This window comes from Pan paniscus, chromosome 11, assembly GCF_029289425.2.
Source record: "Pan paniscus chromosome 11, NHGRI_mPanPan1-v2.0_pri, whole genome shotgun sequence".
In the NCBI taxonomy this organism is placed as follows: Eukaryota; Metazoa; Chordata; class Mammalia; order Primates; family Hominidae; genus Pan; species Pan paniscus.
In genome coordinates, this window is record NC_073260.2 from 81215330 (window position 1) to 81235399 (window position 20070).

The 20070-nt window shown below is 46.5% G+C and overlaps 1 protein-coding gene and 1 long non-coding RNA gene across 2 annotated transcripts in view; one reads left to right on the top strand and one right to left on the bottom strand.

Annotated features, from left to right (window-relative positions):
• Positions 1-20070, top strand: part of LOC134728543 (uncharacterized) — a 747936-nt gene that overhangs the window by 18090 nt on the left and 709776 nt on the right. The gene's annotated exons all lie outside the window — the stretch shown is intronic.
• LOC100975397 (putative spermatogenesis-associated protein 31C2) lies at positions 7811-19433 on the bottom strand. The gene is given in 6 exon segments (XM_063593987.1): positions 7811-9426; positions 9429-9605; positions 9608-11514; positions 11770-11830; positions 12399-12510; positions 13662-19433. Coding segments are annotated over 6 exon segments (4104 nt in total). The 5' UTR covers positions 13893-19433.

The following is a 20070-nucleotide window of genomic DNA, read 5'->3' on the forward strand; positions in this document are numbered from 1 at the left end:
TTCTTTACTTCACAATTCCATGGGCCAAAAATTTGGGCTGGCCTTAACTGGGCAGTTGTTCAGGTCTTGGCTGTGCCCATTCCAGCATCTGGGTGTAGCTGGGCAGTTCTGCTTCTGGAAGGTAGGTGGACGTTGGTTGGGGTTAAGCAGGAAAATGGGCCATGTGTGTCTTATCATCTAGCATGCTACTTTGGTCTGTTCACAAGGCTACTGTCAGGGTTTGAAGAAAGAGAGCAGAAGCGGGCCAGGCCTCTTGAGACCTGGGCTTGGAAATGAATGGCACACTGCTACTTTGGCTGCATTCCTTGGGTCAAAAGGACTCACAAAATTAGCCCAGATTCAAAAAGAAAGGAAGTAGACTCCATTCTTGTTATGAATAGTTATAAAGTTACATTGTTGTGGTGTGCTTTTACAGGAAGGTGGATTGTCATCTTTGCATTCTATCACAATTCCCTTGACCATGGCACATATTGCCCCTTTATTATGTAAATATTACACTGGAGAGCCAATATGTGTTCATTCTATACAGTTCCAATATCATCACTCAGTATGAAGAAAATTAATAAAAAAGAGATCTATTTCAGACTTCATCAATTGTTCCAAAGTTAGATTTTATTTTACTTTTATATTAGGCCATTGCTTTTTTGAAAGTTTTTTTTCCTGGGCATTATTATTGCCCTCTTGCTTTTTTGAGCAGAAATATGTGCTTACTTTACAATACCTATAATATTTTATGGCACTTTAGTTTCTTTAATAAATATATTCCAATTTTTTTTCATAAAGTTATCCTGGATCTAAATGACTTTGGTTATAATTTGCACAGATTGCTTTGCAGGCTGTCATCCTGGGATTTCTTTTCATGCATATTTTGGTTTGTTGCACAGTTCTTTGTATCTTACATCTTTTCTTGATTTTTACCATTGTTTTGCTGGGGGATAGCTTTACCATCTTCTGCAGAATGTAAGTAAATTTTCTGAGGTTTCGAGTGTCAGAAAATAGATTTATTTTCCTTCTGTGTTTACCAAAAATTTGTCTGGATATAGAATTCCAGGATCAGAATATCTTCCTTCAGCACTTAAAAAATCTTGCACAACCATCTTCTAGTTTTTACCACTTCTAATGAAAAATTTGAAAGAGCATGACTTTCTTGTTCCTTTGTAGATTCTGTATTTTGTTTATTCTCTTTCTAAGATGTAGGATTTCTCTATCATTTTGCTTTGAAATTTCACAAAAATGTCTTTAAGCATGGATTTTCTGTTGATATTTCTTGGATCCTTTTAAAGTTTCTGTCTCTCAAGCTCTGGGAAGTTTTCTTTTATTGCTTTAATAGTAATCTTCCCTTTCTTTTCTCTGTTCTTACTAGAATTTCTGTTAATTAGATATTTTACTTCTTAGGTTGATTCTCTCTCTGTTTTTCTTTCTTTCTCTCTCACTCTCCCTCCTCTCTTTTTCATTCTCTCTCATTCCACATCCTGGAAGATTTCCTCAGCTTTACTTTTTAAACTTCTGATTGAATTTTAAAAATCTTGTTACGCATTCAGGGAGTATATGTGCAAATTTTTTGCATGGATATGTTGTGTAATGGTCAGGTTTGGGCTGCTAGTATACACATCACCCAAGCAGTGAATGTTGTTCCCAATAGGTAAGTTTTCAATCCTTTTCCCCCTTTCTCCTTCCCGCTTTGGAGCCCCCAGTGTCTATGATTTCCATCTTTATGTCCATGTGCATCCATTGTTTATCTCTCACTTATAAGTGAGAACATGCAGTATTTGATTTTGTGTTTCTGAGTTAATTCAGTTAGGATGATGGCCTTCAGCTCCATCCATGTTGCTGCAAAAGACATGATTTCATTCTTTTTTATGGCTGCATGGTTGAATTTTAGATTTTTAAAATTATGCTTTTAATTTTTATTTTTTGATTTTTAGATTTCTCTCCATACATTACTTTAAAAAAAGGAAAAAAAATCTTAACTTTATATTCTTTGCCCATGAGGAATATTCAATCTTCTTTAATTGATCTTCTTTCATGTGTTAACATCTATGTTTGCTATATCTTCAGGTCTTTTCAGCTAATAGCTCTTGAAAAGAAAGGAAGATGCTGTTTATGGTTTAACATTTAGTGGGGTAGCAATGAAATACTCATATTGGATATTACTACATTATCCAGATGTCACTATACTACAGAATATGGTAAGACTGTTATATTCTCCTCTCCCAGCTGTCCTTAGATTGTGTGATATATGGGACAGGAACTCTTACCATACATGTATATAAATATGCTTAATTAACATAGACAGATTTCTTGTCAGTGGTTGGTATATTAATCTGGCAAATCCTCCTTCTCCCATCCTGCCAAATTTTTGATCTTTTGAAAGTCTGCCAATCTAGTTTTTAATGGCTCTAAATATGGGGAACCCTTTATTTGGGCTTTCTTGAAACAGGTGCCTGCCTTCTTGCTGCTCTTGTAGTAAGTCTTTTGGGTTGTTCTATTTTTGCTCATCCCTGTTCAAAATTCTAGAAAGTTGCTCTCTTCCTCAGTGGATAGATTTGCTTGGTTTACTCTCAAACTCAGTTCATATTTTAATAAGCCCTTTTTGAATTCTCTGAGGGCCATGGTTTCATGTTGTCATCTTTTGTTTTTCCCCTGTGAATACATCCAGCTCTGTACCTTCACCATCAGCAGAAGTGTCCCCTAGACCCCCCTTGAGAGTTTTCACCCACACTCTTTCCTGTGTTACTTTTCTCTGTCCGTGATGAGAGAGTGTTTTCTTTGCTGTTTATGGTAGCCTTTTGGAAACACACAGATTAGATAAATAAGACGAGACCTGAGAAATCATTTGGACTTTCACTTTATTTTTTGGGGGGGAATCAATATTCAGGATTTAATATATTTTTTAAAAGTCTGAAGTATCTTATTCAATCAATTTTACCTGTGAACATTCATTCATTTAAGAATATACATTGAATCATTCTATGTGACAAACATTTGCTGGGGTATTTGGTGATCAGAGAACAGATGTGTATGCAATTCAGGTATTAATAAAATAATCACACAAATAAATGTAAAATTACACAAGAACTATGAAGAGGAGGGAAAATGCCATGATAATTAATCATGGTCTTAGAGAGTGAGGAAGGGTAAAATAGACAAGACTTAATGATTGGTTAAGTAATGTCAAGGTGGGAGGGAAAGAAAGGTATCAAGGTGTGAGAGAAAGAACAATGTCCAAAGTAATTTCAAGGATCAAGGCATGAGCAGATAGATGGACTTGGGTGGGTAACATTGGATCAGGGCCAAGTTTGACAGGAAGAAAGAAGATTATGTGTTGAATTCTGGACATGCCAAATTTGAAGAACTGTTTCAACATTTGAGTATAGGTATCATATAGACATTTAATTATACAGTAGCTTCCCACTTATCTATGTGGGATCCGTTCCAAGACCCCCAGTAGGATGCCTGAAACTGTAGAAAGTACTGAACTGTATACATTCTATTTTTCCTATACATATATACCTATGATAAAGTTTAACTTGTAGGCAGAGTAATGTGTCCAGAATTGGTGGGTTCTTGGTCTCACTGACTTCAAGAATGAAGCTGCGGACCCTCATGGTGAGTGTTACAGTTCTTAAAGGTGATGTGTCCAGAGTTTCTTCCTTCTGATATTCAGACGTGTTCGGAGTTTCTTCCTTCTGGTGGGCTCGTGGTCTCACTGGCTTCAGGAGTGAAGCTGCAGACCTTCGCGGTGAGTGTTACAGCTCTTAAGGCGGCACGTCTGGAGTTGTTCGTGCCTCCCGTCTGGAGTTGTTCGTTCCTCCTAGTGGGTTCATGGTCTCACTGGCCTCAGGAGTGAAGCTGCAGACCTTTGCAGTGAGTGTTACAGCTCATAAAGGCAGTGTGGACCCAAAGAGTGAGTAGCAGCAAGATTTATTGCAAAAAGTGAAAGAACAAAGCTTCCAATGTGGAAGGGGACCCAAGTGGGTTGCCACTGCTGGCTCAGGCAGCCTGCTTTTATTCCCTTATCTGGCCCCACCCACATCCTGCTGATTGGTCCATTTTACAGAGAGCTGATTGGTCCGTTTTACAGAGAGCTGATTAGTCCATTTTGACAGGGTGCTGATTGGTGTGTTTACAAACCTTGAGCTAGACACAGAGTGCTGATTGGTGTATTTACAATCCCTTAGCTAGACATAAAGGTTCTCCAAGTCCCCACCAGATTAGCTAGATACAGAGAGCTGATTGGTCCATTTTACAGAGAGCTGATTGGTCCATTTTGACAGGGTGCTGATTGGTGTGTTTACAAACCTTGAGCTAGACACAGAGTGCTGATTGGTATATCTACAATCCCTTAGCTAGACATAAAGGTTCTCCAAGTCCCCACTAGACTCAGGAGCCCAGCTGGCTTCACCCAGTGGATCCTGCACCGGGGCCACAGGCGGAGCTGCCTGCCAGTCCCATGCCATGTGCCTGCACTCCTCAGCCTTTGGGTGGTCGATGGGACCAGGCGCTGCAGAGCAGGGGGCGGTGCTCATTGGGGAGGCTCGGGCCACGCAGGAGCCCACGGTGGTTGGGGGAGGCTCGGGCATGGCAGGCTGCAGGTCCCGAGCCCTGCCCTGCAGGGAGGCAGCTGAGGCCCGGTGAGAATTTGAGTGCAGCGCTGGTGGGCTGGCACTGCTGGGGGAGCCGGTGCACCCTCTGCAGCTGCTGGCCTAGCTGCTAAGCCCCTGACTGCCTGGGGTTGGTGGTGCCAGCTGGCTGCTCCGAGTGTGGGGCTGCTGAGCCTACGCCACCCGGAACTCACGCTGGCCTGCAAGCGCCACGCACAGCCCCGGTTCCCACCCATGCCTCTCCCTCCACACATCCCTGCAAGCTGAGGGAGCCAGCTCCAGCCTCGGCCAGCCCAGAGAGGGCTCCCACAGTGCAGTGGCGGGCTGAAGGGCTCCTCAAGTGTGGCCAGAGTGGGCGCCGAAGCTGAGGAGGCACCGGGAGCGAGCGAGGGCTGCAAGGGCTGCCAGCATGCTGTCACCTCTCAGTAAGAGATTAACAACAGTGACTAATAATAAAATAGAACAATTATAGGCCAGGTGTGATGGCTCACTCCTGTAATCCCAGCACTTTGGGAGGCTGAGGCAGGTGGATCACGAGGTCAGGAGATAGAGACCATTCTGGCTAACATAGTGAAACCCCATCTCTACTAAAAATACAAAAAATTAGCCGGGCGTGGTGGCAGGCACCTGTAGGCCCAGCTACTCAGGAGGCTGAGGCAGGAGAATGGCATGAACCTGGGAGGCAGAGCTTGCAATGAGCCAAGATTGCACCACTGCACTTCAGCCTGGGTGACAGAGCAAGACTCCATCAAAAAAAAAAAAAAAAGATTGTAAATTGCGATATCAATAATATAAAATAGGGTGACCTGGTCAGCGGGGATCTGAGCAGTGGGTGCCCATTCAGTGGGGCCTACTCACTAGGGTCATAGTCAGGGGCATCTGGTCACCTGGGGCCTGCTTAATAGGGGACTGGTAAGTGGCAGCCTGTTCCCTGGAGGCCTGGTCAGCGGGGCCTCATCTGTGGGGCCAGGCAATGGGATCATGATCAGTGGAAACTAATTAATGAGGCCTCGTCAGTAAGGACCTGGTCAGTGAGGCCTTGTCAGTAAGGACCTGGTCAGTGAGGCCCTGGTCTGTAAGGCCCTGGTCAGTAGGGTCCTGGTCATTGTGGGCCTGGCAGTGGGGGCCTGGTTAGTGGGGCATTGTCATGGGGTTTTAATCAGTGAGGGTGTGGTCAGGGAGGACCTGATGTCCAGGATCTGGTCAGCAAGTACCTGGTGCGGGGGCTGCTGAGCACTGCTGGGAGATGTCAGGTGCAATGCACATTATCGAAGGCCCTGTGGACAGCTCGGATGGGCCAGTGGTGCCCAAAGGCCCAGTCAAAAGTGGACGAAGCATGTGTTTGGATGGACCTGGGAGATCTTGCTCAGAGATTTTGACAGGACAAAGGCAAAGGAAGGGCCAGAGTGGCCGGTGAGATGGTCACAGTCTACGGGCTGCACAGGATGGAGAAAGCCAGGGAACAGGCAGGGTGGGCAGCTGGGGTGCAGGGAGAGGCAGGTGCATGCTGGGAGGTCAGACCCTGTCAGTGCTGTGGGGGCATCAGGTGGGGTGGGCTCCAGGTGTACCCTCAGTGCACTGGGCAGGTCTCAGCCCAGGCTCCCTGCACCCTGGCCGAGTGATGCGGTCACTCCCTGGGGGACTGCGGTTGGGCCCCAGCCACCCACCCTGGGCAGTGCTGTCCCATCTCAGGACTGGACTTTCTCAGATCCTGCAGAGGGCACAACCTCCAGCCCAGGAGAGACAGCCCCATGATGCAGCCTGAGCTCTCCATGGGCCTGGAGCATCCCCTGCCAGCCCTGCACTCCCTCTTCTCCCAGGTCCCACTTTTCCAGTGTCAGCTAGCAGGGAGGCCCTGTCCTGGGCCTATGTGTCCCTTCCCTATGTGTCTCCTGGGCTGAAACTTGTGGCGGATTGGGACAGGGATGGTGCTTCCCTCAGGCCCATTTAGGGAGGGGACTGGCTCCCAGCCTGGCACAGGTCCTCAGCTCTGCCTTGGTTGCTGTAGAGTGAGAAGGATCAGTCAGTGCCCTCAAGGTAAATGTAAGAGACTGTCCATGCTGTGTGGGAGGCTGGTCTAGGGATGGAGGACTTAACGGGTCCTCCCAGTCTGTCCGGCCTGGGCAGTACTGTCCTGTCTCAGGACTCACAAAGTCCAGCCCTGCGATGGGACGGTGCTGCTCAGGGTGGGTGGCTGGGGCCTGACAACAGTCCCCCAGAGAGTGACCACATCACCCAGACGGGTCCAGGGAGCCTGGCCTCAGACCTGCCCAGTGCATTGAGGGTACACCTGGAGCCCACTCCACCTGATACCCCTACAGCCCTTGCAGGGTCTGACCTCCTAGCAGGGTCATTCATTCATCTGGGGTAGGGGAGTTCACCGCCCTCAGCAGCCTCCATGAAGGCTGCCCCCCCAACCCCCCACCCCCCACCTACACATGCACAGAGCTGGAAGGTCTGTCCCCACCACCACCACTCCAGAGTGTGAGAAATGGAGAGGCAGTGGGATGGGGACTCTGTGCTTCACATGTTGGTTGAGCTAAGAGGGCCCATCTCCATCCCAGCCTTTGTCAGGGAGAGAAGGGGCTTCCCAGGGGCAGACATTATCTATTCTCCACCAGGATACCCAGGGTCAAGACTTCTCCCTCTTCTCAACTCAGGGTCCAGCACTCTCCCACCCAAACTTCCACTATTTTGTGACACATGAAGCTACTCGGCTGTGGTACTTCTGGGAGCCTGCATGGAGATGTTCAGACCTGTGACATCTCTGCAAACCTTCTCCCTACAGCTGCATAAAGTTTGAGGTAGACAGTAAGTAGTGGAAAGATGGGTTGAACCTTATTTCAGAGTGGGATCTTCATAGGTTTTTCTCATCTTGTTTTTAGAATTTTTTGTTGTTTGTGTAAAGACAGTATTACGGAAACGTAAGATTCACTAAAGGAACTCAGGATGAAGGTGGGCTTACAGCACCACTGTCAGCATCCCTCCATGTCCTGTCGCTTCTAGAAACCAAGCCCACACCAAGCATGGCAAAAATAAAAGCCATCACCCTCTTATGAATAAAAAACCATATATATTGTGGAATATTAAATGTTCTGCATGTACTAACATGAGAGAAAATACTTTTTCTCTACATAGAGTGAATTTTTTCTTGGGGACTTGTTTTTCTCTAGGGAAGGCTAAAAAAGAATTTGTGACTGACCAAATTAGATACCTCCCCGAAGAAGACAGTGCCTTGGACAGTGGTGATGGTGGCTGGAGGCACCGGGTATTTTTGGCCCATGCTGAGGGGGACTGACTGGGGATACAGCTTTCTTGGGGAGCAAGAGTTGGGGATGTCACAGGCCCCATTGCTCATTGTTGCACCAGACACTTTTCAAGGGCTGCTGATCTCTGATTTGCCTGTCTCTGTTGGGACAACTCTGGCTCTTGGGAGTGGCTTGTTGACTGCTGGCTGCATAGTTCAGCATTCTGATGTGTTCTGAGTAGAAGGGGTGCCTGTGGTTGCAGGGAAACCCACAGACTGGGGCTTGAAACTGCTGTCTTTGCTGATTTACCTTCGAGGCATGGCACTCATGGCAAAGTGACATTTTCTCCTCCAGCATCTGTCCAACTGATGTCATGAGCTCCTGCACTTCAGCACTGCTGCTGTGCACACATGATCTGTTTTTTACTGTTTTATGGCTCTCGGCAGTGACTGGTGCTGGCTTCCTTTTTTTCTTTGAAAAAACCCTCTGAAAAAGTTGCTTGATGTTTTCTCTAAAGTGGCTTATTGAAGGAGGCTGTTTCTTTGATGGCAGTAGCTGGACGCCTTCATTCTGACGGGTGTCTTCTGTCTTCCTGCCTGGGGTAAGTTGAGGAGTCCTCAATCCTTGATACATTTCTTCATGTTTTTCTAAGTTGGGCTTCCTAGAGTTCTCACTCTTGTGAGTAGGGGGAAACATTGGGCTTTGGCTCTTGCATGAGCCTTGACAGTTTGGGTTCCTGGGCTCCTTGTGCCTCAGGTTGCTCCTTCTGGCTGCCATGAGGTCACATAGCCCCTGGGAAGCCTGCATGTTCCCAGTAGGCATGCTCTGGAGATGGCGCTGGGGCACTTGAGAAGCCAAATTCTCTGAAGCATGGGGCAGAACAGATGCTTGCCCATCTGGAAGGAGCACAACAGCGGCAGAAACTTGAGGCTGGGTCTCTGACTTCATGGCCATTCCAGGCTCAAATTCACTAACAACCTCCTCCATAAGACACAGCTTTCTTGGATCTTGGGAGACAGACATTCTAGGGAGTAGAGAGCTTTTGCTGGCCCCTGGAGCCTCGAAACCATGGACATCCTCACTTGTGGCTTGGAGGTTTGCCATCATACAGGTTGCCAAGGGGACTCTGGGTTGTGGCTCTGCCTCCCTGGTCTCTCTAGCCTTCGAAGATTGGGCTCCTAAGCTCCTGCTCTGCTGGGTGCTGCCTGTGAGGCTGTACGTGAGGGGCTTAGATGGCCACCTGCCCTCCTGTCCAGCTGTAGGAGCCTTCAAGGACCCATGATCATTCCAAGATGGGATCCCTCATGGGGCCCTCTGGAACTGCTTACATGCAGGTGAGGAGGCCTGAAGACTCTCTGGCATATGAACAGATGCTTTGGTCAGCACCTGCTTTCTCAGACTTGCCATTGGTGGCTCTCTAAGGAACGTGGCCACCTCAACTTTTGAGCCAGCCCCAGATTCACAGGTGGCTGAGGAGGGACCAGCAAGCTGTGTACTGCACAAGGACAAAATCTTTTCCAGTTTAAGGCACTGAATAGGCTTGAGGACCCTGAGGGGTAGACCCCACCTGTGGCCCAAAACCTCACAATATGGGCTCCCAGCACCTGCTGAGTACACGGCTCAAGGAAGGAAAGCACCTGGGCTGTGTTCACACAGGCTTTCCCACTTTTCAGGGGAGCTAGATTGTTGGTTTTCATGTGGGTGTTGGACATGGGAAAAGCCTGGTTGACAGCAAGCCAGGATCGACGCACATCACGGGGATCAAGCCCTCGTTGATCTGGCCCAACTTCCTGCCCATGTGGGCTTTCAGGATGTTTTCTATATGATTCCTCTCTGTGCATCTTAATAAATCACTTCCCGAGTCACTCCTCAAGGGCTTCCTCAAGTTCCTTTCTGACTCCTCAGAGGTCGCCCCCAGAACCTTCCCTGGGAAGCTTTCCATGCCCCTGGATAGATTTTGTGGGGTCTCACCCAGAATTTGCCCCAGATGTGGGCACGGGTCCCTCTCTAGCTGGAGCTTCACCTTCTGTGTCTCCTTGCTGCTTTCGCCTGTGGACATGGAGGACTGCCAGGGCCTGGGCTTGCCCTTGGCCTGACTTGTCCCTGGAGATTCATCCTGAAGCTGCATCAGATCCAGAGACTCTTGGATCCTTCCAGGTTGCCCCGTGTGTTGCTCCAGTTGTCTCCGGAGTTCAGGACTGACTGGAAAGTTCTCAGGCAGAATGGATGTCAAGCTTTCCTGGGGAAGGTTAGGAGTGGAGACACTAAAGACGTCCTGAGATTTTTGGACCCTAGAGGGTAAAGCCAACCCACCTTCAAGTTGCTTCCTCAACAAAGGCCATTCAGGGTGCTGAGTTTCAGATAGGGAGAGAGCTTGCACTTTATTTTGTGACGCAGGGCAAGCTACTCCAGTGTTCTTAATCGGGGATGGAAAAGTAGGAGATGGGACTGGGAAAGAGGATTGAAGATGGGCCTGAGCCTCAGCCTGAGCCATAGGTGTGGGCCAGAATTGGGGTGTGGATGAAATAAAGGGTTGGGACTCAGGCCCCAGATGGGACAGGGGCTGGGCCTGGAAAAGCAGTGGGGACATTGTAGTCTCCCTTTGAATTGGGCAGACATTGGAAATTTGATTGAAGAAAGGAGGAGACTGCAAAGTGCAAGACCAGTCAGTGACCCAGGCATTAGCCACCAGGGATTCTCTGTACAGAGAGGGGAGGCCCCAGAAAAGCTGGCTGTAATTCTTCTGAAAACTTTCCTGCAAAAGCCTAGGATCCGAGAACTTCTGAGGACTGGGCAGTTCTTTCAAGTTCTCTCTCTTGTTCCAGAAGGATTTTGGGGTTGTGGTGTCCTGCTCAGCATCCAATGATTTAACCAAATTCCCCAAAGAATTTAAGTGCTTTTCTGGGGTCATTTGGTTTGTAAATGATCCATCATTTTCTTTTTCTTCCCAAATGTTGACCTTGGCTCTTTCTGTGACTTGTATCCCCACGACATTCTGGCCATCAGAGCTGAGCAAAAACGGGCTACCAGCTTCCATCTGACAGGTCTCTGGTGGGTGGCGGGAAAGATGATCTTGCTAGACTGATGAATTGAAGACGCACCAGGTTCTGGTAGTCTCCTGCCACCAGGAGAAGGCAGAAACTTGACTGTTTGAGCTGCCAAGGCCTGAGATGGCTGGGACAGAAGCCGCCAAATCCTCATGTGGAGACAAGCTTTGAGGGACGGTGCCCAATGGAAGTGCCACTGAGTCACAGTGAGATGGAGTTATCAGAGTGGAGTCCCACAGGGGAGGAGCAGTGAAGTCTTTTGGAGGAGGAGGAGAGCAGGCCAGAGGATCAGGGGTGTGTGGTGGGTGAGAGAAAAGTGCAGGTGGCTTGGGTGAGGGGTGTTCTAGGAGAAGGGAAGGTTCTGGTGGCTGGGAGGCACTTAGGGAGGAGACTGAGGTGGTCATTGGGCCTGGTGATGGGGTGGAAGCCAGATCCTGAGGATGCTTGATTCGAGGATCTGGGGAAGCTAACGGGTAGATAATGGGAGCAGCATCTTCCATAGGCTCACGAGAGGACCGGGAGGCTCCATCAGGTGCTCTTTTGCCCACCTCACCTGGGGGGTCTGGACCAGAGAGCTGACCAAAGTCACCTTTGTCAAGGTGTGTCCCCAGGAGGCTGCAGGAGCCAGGAGGCACAAGCTGCAGCCAGAAGCAGGTGGGTTTGGAGGGCAGAGTGGGTGGTAGGGCCACAGCCCCTCCACCACCCCACATCCTGACCGCCCAATTCTCCTGTTACCCGTCGCCCCAGGGTTTTACTCCCATCCTCTGTCCCCCTGGTCTCCCCATCCCAGGTCAGCTCCAGGCTGCCTATGGCCCTGGGGTGGCATCCCAGCCCTGGTAGGAAGGATGCAGGGAAGGGGAAGTGCCTCACCTCTGCAGTTGTGAAAGCAGGTCCCAAGTCTCCTCCAGGCCTCTCGGGCACTCTCTACAAGCTGGAAATCAGGAGACTGGGTTAGGGCAATGAGGGAGGGGCCTGGGATCTCACAGGAGGCTGAGTGTATGTTTCTTTAGGGAAGACCTTGGGGAATTAGACCCTGGAATCCACCCATCTATGTCCAAAGCCACATGGCCCCGACGGTAATAGCAAGGCATAGAGGACAGGGCTTTGTCATTCACAAAGGACTTCTACACACAGACCCTCCACCCCCACGGTCCTCACAACTGCCCTGTGGGGAGAAAGGACTGGGGTGGTCTCAAAGAGGAATCAACCTTAGCAGAGTTGAACAGCTGTTCCCAGGGAGCGGGAGGCCCCCTCACCCCTCTCTGCATCCAGGCAGGCATTGGTCTCCCCAGGACACACACACTGCCCCCTGCTGGGTAACGCCCAGTCCCTGGCCCACCATGGCTTCATTCCGGCATGGAATCTGAGAAGGACCCGGGGTTCTGATTTCCCTCCTAGGAGCCCCCACCTCAGGCTTCTTCAACTGACTTCTTCAGAGTCAGTTCCCTCCGGGACAGACAAGATCAAATTAACTCTAGTGTGCCCTGGCAGAGCCTTACCTCTCAGACTGTGGTTTTTCATCCTGCCTCTGGGCCTCCCTCTCTGCCCTACTGGACACTGGGAGACACGATGACGTGGGGAGACAAGATGATGTGGGGAGACAAGATGACACTGGGAAACAAGAAATGGCGAGGATCTAGGACCAGCTCTCCCTCTCTGCCCCCAGCCCAGCCGCAGCATGCTGCACTCACGAACCATATGGCTCTGTCTTGCTCAGGGAGCTCTGTGTGCTTCCTCCCACTCATGTTTAAATGGATGATAAACTGCTTTTCTTTTTATAAAAACAGGAAGAGGGGGCCGGGAGCGGTGGCTCACGCCTATAATCTGAGCACTTTGGGAGGCCGAGGCAGGTGGATCACCTGAGGTCAGGAGTTTGAGACCAGCCTGGCCATGGTGAAACCCCGTCTCTACTAAAAATACAAAAATTAGCCAGGCGTGGTGGTGGGCGCCTGTAATCCCCAGCTACTCAGGACGCTAAGACAGGAGAATAGCTTGAACTCAGGAAGCAAAGGTTGCAGTAGCCGATATTGCTCCATTTCACTGCAGCACACGTGACAGAACAAGACTCCGTCTCAAAAAATAAAATAAAATAAATAAAAATAACACACACACACACACACACACACACACACACACACACACACACACGCGGAGGGAGTTTCAATATGAGGTCCACCATGGACGCCATCAGTCCCTGTTCCTCGGCTCCAGGAACACCCAGGCTCAGGCCCGCAGGCATCACTGAGCTGTCAGGTAGGATTCTGCTTCCCAGGAGACCAGAGAAGACACCGGGCCTGGTGGGAGGCCCTCGGGGGCCCAGCACAGGCCCCATATCACCCCACACAGAGGAGGCTAGGCCCAGAGTCACCTGCCCCAGGAAGGGGCTGATGAGCCAGGGCTCAGGGCCTGGCCTCGGACAGAGACCTCCCCTGTCTCATGACCAGAGACCTCACCTGTCTCATGACCAGAGACCTCCCCTGTCTCATGACCGGTCCTGGCCACTGAGCCCACGGGTTTGATTTTGCCTTGACGCCTCCTGCGCTTCCCCACAGATGGACTGAGAGCTTGGCCTGGAAATCCCAGTACACGATCTACCCCTACCAACCCCTGGCTGCCCTGCCTCTCCCTGGAAGGATGATGTTCTGGTCTCTCCTGAGACTTCCCATCGCAGAAATCTCTCCACTAGATTTGGAAAAGTGGAACTAATAATAAAAAGAAAGGAGAGAATCAAGCTCTGTGGGTCCAGACTGAGGGCTCCTTACCTTTCTCTTCCCAGGCGATGGTGAGGGTGGGTCCTCACAACGGAGGTAAGAGAAGTAGGGGAGTAATAGGAAGAAGAACCCCAGGGCAAACACCAAGGTGAGGAAGATATCCAACACCCATGGTGTGGAGCTGGGGGTGTTTAGCGATGAGGCACTAAGTAATTTTAGAGGAAAGGGAAGATTCTCCATGTGAATAGGCGCATTGCTTTCAAGCAACTGAGCTCTGGGCATCCCTGTGGAGACTAGGGACTGGGGCCCAGGCCTGCGTCACAGAGCTGGGGCTTCACATCCCAAAGGACTCTTTTGTTGGGGAGGGGCAGTGAGAGGGGGAGGGGCAGTGGGAGGGAGAGGCTGAAGCACAGCCCCTCCCCACCCCCCAAGCTGGGGATCCCTCCACCCTCCCACCTTCCAGATCCCTCCTTCCCACTAAGTTTTGTCAGTGATAGAACTCAGCCAGTTTTCTATTCTTTCTCCCTGGAACACAGATATTACCTGGTTCCTTTTATCTGTTGGAGATGGTGGCTTGAAGTTACCTACTTTATAGCCCTTGAAAATCTGAAGTTGATTCTGAAATTTTGGCTATGTACCAGGGATTTTTATTCTCAGAATCTCGTTCGTCGTCAACTCCAGCTTTCCCACGCAATGTTTTTGTCTTATATCAATCCAGGGACAAAATGTAAATTCCTTTTACTCTTATTTAGTTTTGCAAATTTTGAATAGTAAGTTTAAAAAAATTATTTCTATCTCATTTTTTTTTTCTTTTTTTCTTTTTTTGAGACGGAGTCTCTCTCTGTCACCCAGGCTGGAGTGCAGTGGCGTGATCTCGACTCACTGCAAGCTCCGCCTCCCGGGTTCAAGCCATTCTCCTGCCTCAGCCTCCCGAGTAGCTGGGACTACAGGTGTCCGCTGCCACCACGCCTGGCTAATTTCTTTTTGTATTTTAGTAGAGACGGGGTTTTGCAGTGTTAGCCAGGATGGTCTCGATCTCCTGACCTCGTGATCCGCCCGCCTCGGCTTCCCAAAGTGCTGGGATTACAGGTGTGAGCCACTGTGGCCAGCCTTCTATCTCACTTTCAATCGAAGGGACCTACCCACATACAATTAAGATTTTTTTAATTTTTTAAAATTTTATTTATGTACTTAAGTATTTATTTTAAGTTCCAGAGTACATGTACAGGACATGCAGTTTTCCTTTTTTTTTTTGAAACAGAATCTCGCTGTGTTACCAGGCTGGAGTGCAGTGGTGCGATCTTGGCTCACTGCAACCTCTGCCTCCTGGGTTCAAGCAAGTCTCCTCCCTCAGCCTCCCGAGTAGCTGGAGCTACAGGCGTGTGCCACCACGCCCAGCTACTTTTTGTATTTTTAATTGAGACGGGGTTTCACCATGTTGGTCAGGATGGTCTTGATCTCTTGATCTCATGATCCACCCGCCTTGGCCTTCCAAAGTGCTGGGATTGCAGACGTGAGGCATGGCGCCCAGCCAGATTACAACATTTAATATTCTTAAGATGGCAATACTTTCCAAAGCAATTTGCAGGTTCGTTGCAATCCCTGTTTAAATTCTAATGATGTTTTTTGCAGAAATCAAAAAACGTATCCTAACATTTATAAGGAGTGTTAAGAAAGTCCAAATAGCCTGAACAATTTGGAATAAGAAGAATAAAGTTGGACTCATGCTTCCTGATTTCAAAACTTACTTTAAGGCTATAGCAATCAAAACAGCGTGGTACACAGTGTGGCATAAAGACAGATATATATGTAATCCCAGCACTTTGGGAGGCCAAGGTGGGCAGATCGCTTAAGGTCAGGAGTTTGAGACCAGCCTGGCCAACATGGTGAAACTCTGTCTCTACTAAAAATACAAAAATTAGCTGGGCATGGTGACATGTGCCTCTAGTCTCAGCTACTCAGGAGGCTGAGGCAGAAGAATCGCTTGAACCCAGGAAGTGGAGGTTGCAGTGAGCCGAGATCATGCCACTGCATTCCAGCCTGGGTGACAGAGTGAGACTCTGTCTCAAAAAAAAAAAAAAAAAAAAGGAAGACAGATATCAGACATATAAATAAAAAGAACAGAATAGAGAGCCCAGAAATAAACCCTTGTACATATGTTCAAATGATTTTCAACCAGGGTGCCAAGACCATGTGGAAGGACAATCTTTTCAACAAATGGTGTTGAGAAAGCTGGGTACAGTGTATCCATATATAAAGAGTGACGTTGGGCCCTTATGTATACTATATACATAAACTAACTCAAACTGGATCAAAGGCCTAAACATAAGACTTAAAACTATAAAGGTCTTAGAAGAAAAAGCATAAAGGAAAAGTTTTTTGACTTCAGTTTGGCAATGATTTATTGGATCAAAGACACCAAAAGCACAGGCAATAAAAGAATAGATAGATTTCATCAAAATAAAAATATTTTGTGCATCAAAGGACACTATCAATAGAGTGAAAAGGCAACTCATGGATTGCAAGAAAATGTTTGCAGATCGTACATACTGATACAAGATTAATATCGAGAATATATAAAGAACTGCCAAAACTTGACAGCAAAAGATACAAACAAGATGATTCAAAAATGGGCAAAAGATTTGAATGGATATTTCTTCAAAGAACATACACAAATGCACAAGATGCTCCACATCACTAATCTTTAGGGAAATTTAATTCAAAACCACAATAAGATACCATTTCACATCCATTATAATGTATATTATCCAAAAAAAATAAGCAACAAGTGTTAATGAGGATGTGGAGAAATTGGAACACTTGTGCATTGCTGGTGGGAATGTAAAATAGTGAAGCTGGTATGAAAAACTATTTGGCAGTTCCTCAAAAATTTAAAAATCAAATTACCATATGATCCAGCAATTCCACTTCTAGATAGGTATATACCGCCAAAGAATTGAAAGCAGGAACTCAAACTATTACTAGCACATCAATGTTTATAGCAGCATTTCACAATAACCAGAAGGTGGAAGTAACCCAAATGTCCATCCACGGTGAATGGATTGACAAAAGGGGGTATGTAAATACTAGGGAACATTACTCAGCCTTAGAGAGGAATAAAGTTCTGATTCATGCTACAATATCAACGAATTTTGAAGAAGTTGTGCCGAATGAAATAAGCCAGATACAGAAAAAGAAATAACATATAATACTACTTATATGAGGTACCTAGAGTAGTCAAATTGTAGAGACAAAGCATAATGTTGGTTTCCAGGTTTGGGTGTACAAGGAGTGGGAAATTATTGCTTAATAGATATAGATTCAGTTGGGAACATGAAAAAATTCTGTTGGGAAGATGAAGAAAAAAATGTCTGGGACGCAGATGGTGGTGATGGTTTTACAACAATGTTAATGTATTAGACTTAACACCACTGAACTGTACACTTTAAAATGGCCGGAATAGTAAGTTTTGTTTTGTATATTTTACTTCAGTAAGAAAGCCAGAATTATTAATGCCCCAAATAGGGAGATGAAGTAGAGGGTGCCTCGCATGTTAACCAAAATGATCTCTCTTTTAGACAAAGAGGATAAACATTTGCTTATGAGGGTTTTTTGTTTGTTTGTTTGTTTTTGTTATGTCGAGCCTCTTTAAAATGTTTACAAAATGTTGAAGTTCATACAATGGGATAATTTTTTTCAGTCCCTTTTTTGTTTACATACCATGTTTGCAACTTTCTGCTTTAGGCCATCAAGAAAAATGTCCAAGGGGCACTAAAACTGTCAACATTGGGAGCTAATTCGGAATATTGTCTAAAGATGTTGTTTAGGGAGATAGTTCCTCATATTTTACATTAGCTTTAGCTAAATAATATTTTAAGGATGCAATGTTTGAGTCCAAATTGTGCTTGAGGTCTCCTCATACCCATTAAATACACTACCGAATGGTAGGAATATTTTGATATTGTTGTTTTAAGGTGCCTCTTAAATGAACACTCGCTGCTCTCTTAGTTATAATTCACAGTTATTATACTGGAACCCTGCTGATGTGGTGGTAAGGCATTGTAGAGGGAAAGCAGTGTGTAATTTTATGATTACATATCCATTGTCTAGTAGGCCTGAGTCCCTGGGCTCTGACCTTTAGAAGAATTTCATAGCCATTTTTTTAACCCTTTATGTGAGACAGAAAGTCTAGTGTGGGCTGAGTTGTGTAATTGCCCTTCCCCTAGGTCTGTTAAGTATTTCCTTTTGAGGACAGGTCTTTCTTAAACAGAGCCCTACGTTCTAGTTGTATGTCAAATGGTAACTTTCCCTCTCTCCCTGCCAGGTGCACGAAGGAATTTATTTTCTGTTCACAGTGAGCACCTGGTGGGGCTCCTGGAGGTAAAACTCATGTAAGTGTGGGAGAATCCAGGCTCTTTACATATGGGAGCAGAACCAGATCTTTTAATGTGCTTATTTCTGTTGACCTAAAAGTAAGAGGCTGGGCTGGGCACTGTGGCTCACACCTGTAATCCCAGCATTTGGGGAGGCCAAGGCAGGAGGATTGCTTGAGGCCAGGAATTCAAGACCAGCCTGGGCAACATAGTGAGACCTCCATCGCTACAAAAACCAAAAATAAATAGCCAGGCGTGGTAGTGCATGCTGTAGTCCTAGCTAATTGGGAAACTGAGGTGAGAGGATCACTTGATCCCAGGAGTTTAAGGTTACAGTGAGCTTTGATTATACCACTGCACTCTAGTCTTCCAGCCTGAGCCACAGAGCAAGATCCTGTCTCTCCAACAACAACAACAACAACAACAACAACAACAACAACAACAAAGGAAAGTGAGGACAGCTGCCCAAAAGACTCAGACCCAAGAAACCCTGGATAGGAACTCTATATAGCCTTTATTAAAAGCAAAAAAGGGAGACAAGGAGTGGGCTGATACAAAGCGATTTGTCAGGAATTCTCATTGGTTATAGAAATAACATCGGCCGGGCATAGTGGCTCATGCCTGTAATCCCAGCACTTTGGGAGGCCGAGGTGGGTGGATCACGAGGTCAGGGGATCGAGACCATCCTAGCTAACATGGTGAAACCCTGTCTCTACTAAAAATACAAAAAATTAGCCGGGCATGGTGGCGGGCACCTGTAGTCCCAGCTACTCGGGAGTCTGAGGCAGGAGAATAGCGTGAACCCATGAGACGGAGTTTGCAGTGAGCCAAGATTGCGCCACTGCACTCCAGCCTGGGAGACAGAGCAAGACTCTGTCTCAAAAAAAAAAAAAAAAAAAAAAAACCAATTATAACAAATATGCCAGTTTCACTATTCTTGAGTTTTGGGGCCATTTGTAAGTGAAATAAGAGTCACCTGAACAGAAGCACTTCAGTATCTCAACAGTCACTCTGATAACCAAGACGGCTACTAAGTGACTAACCAGTGGTTACTGTATACGTATAGCATGAATATGCTGGACAGACAGATGACTGACATCCTGAGTGGGTCACAGCAGGATGCTTGAGATTTCATTATGCTAATCTGAATGATGTGCTATTTAAATTTATGAATTGTTTATTTCTGGAATTTTTCATTTAATATTGTAGACCAGGCTTGACTGTGGGTAACTGAAACTTCAAAAAGTCAAACCTTAGATAATGGGGGAGGACTGTAAATAGACAAAACTATGGGTTCAGGTCAGGCCGCTAATGAGCTATTTAGACAAGTCACGGACAGGGAATTTTCCCAGATCAAACCACCTAGTGGATAACAGAGTTGAGATTAGAAGCCAGATATCCTAATTTATAGGAACAAGCTTCCTGCTACAACTCACCACAGATCACTATTTGAAGGTATTCTTTTACACACTTCTCTACTTTGTAGTCTCTTTGTCTACACTTTTATTCTTACTTTTTATTCTCAAAACTGAAGTTCTTGTCATTTAATTATAGTCTATTTTTATAGCAGTTTTAGGTTCACAGCAAAATTGAGCAGAAAGTATAGAGAGTTCCATTGTATCCTCACAACCTCCTCCACTATCAGCACCACTGGGGCACATGATGTAATTCATCGTTACAATCGATGAATTCTACGTTGATACATCATTATCACTTAAAGTCTGTCATTTACACTAGGGTTCATTCTTGATGTTGTCCATTCTATGGGTTTTGGCAAGTATATAATGACATGTATCCACAATTATAGTATCATATGGATACTCTGATCTGTCCTCACAGAATGTCACAGAGTTGTAATCACACAGTACATAGCATTTTCAGATTGGCTTCTTTCACCTAGAAATATGCATTTAAGTTTCCTCCATGTCTTTTCTTTCTTTGTTACATTTTATTTTTATTTTTTTCTTTTTTACACTTTATTTTTTCAGTTTTATTGGGAGATATAATTTACAAATAGAAATTTGTAAAATACATAATTTACAAATAAAAATTGTATATATGTAAGGTGTGTAACACGATGTTTTGAT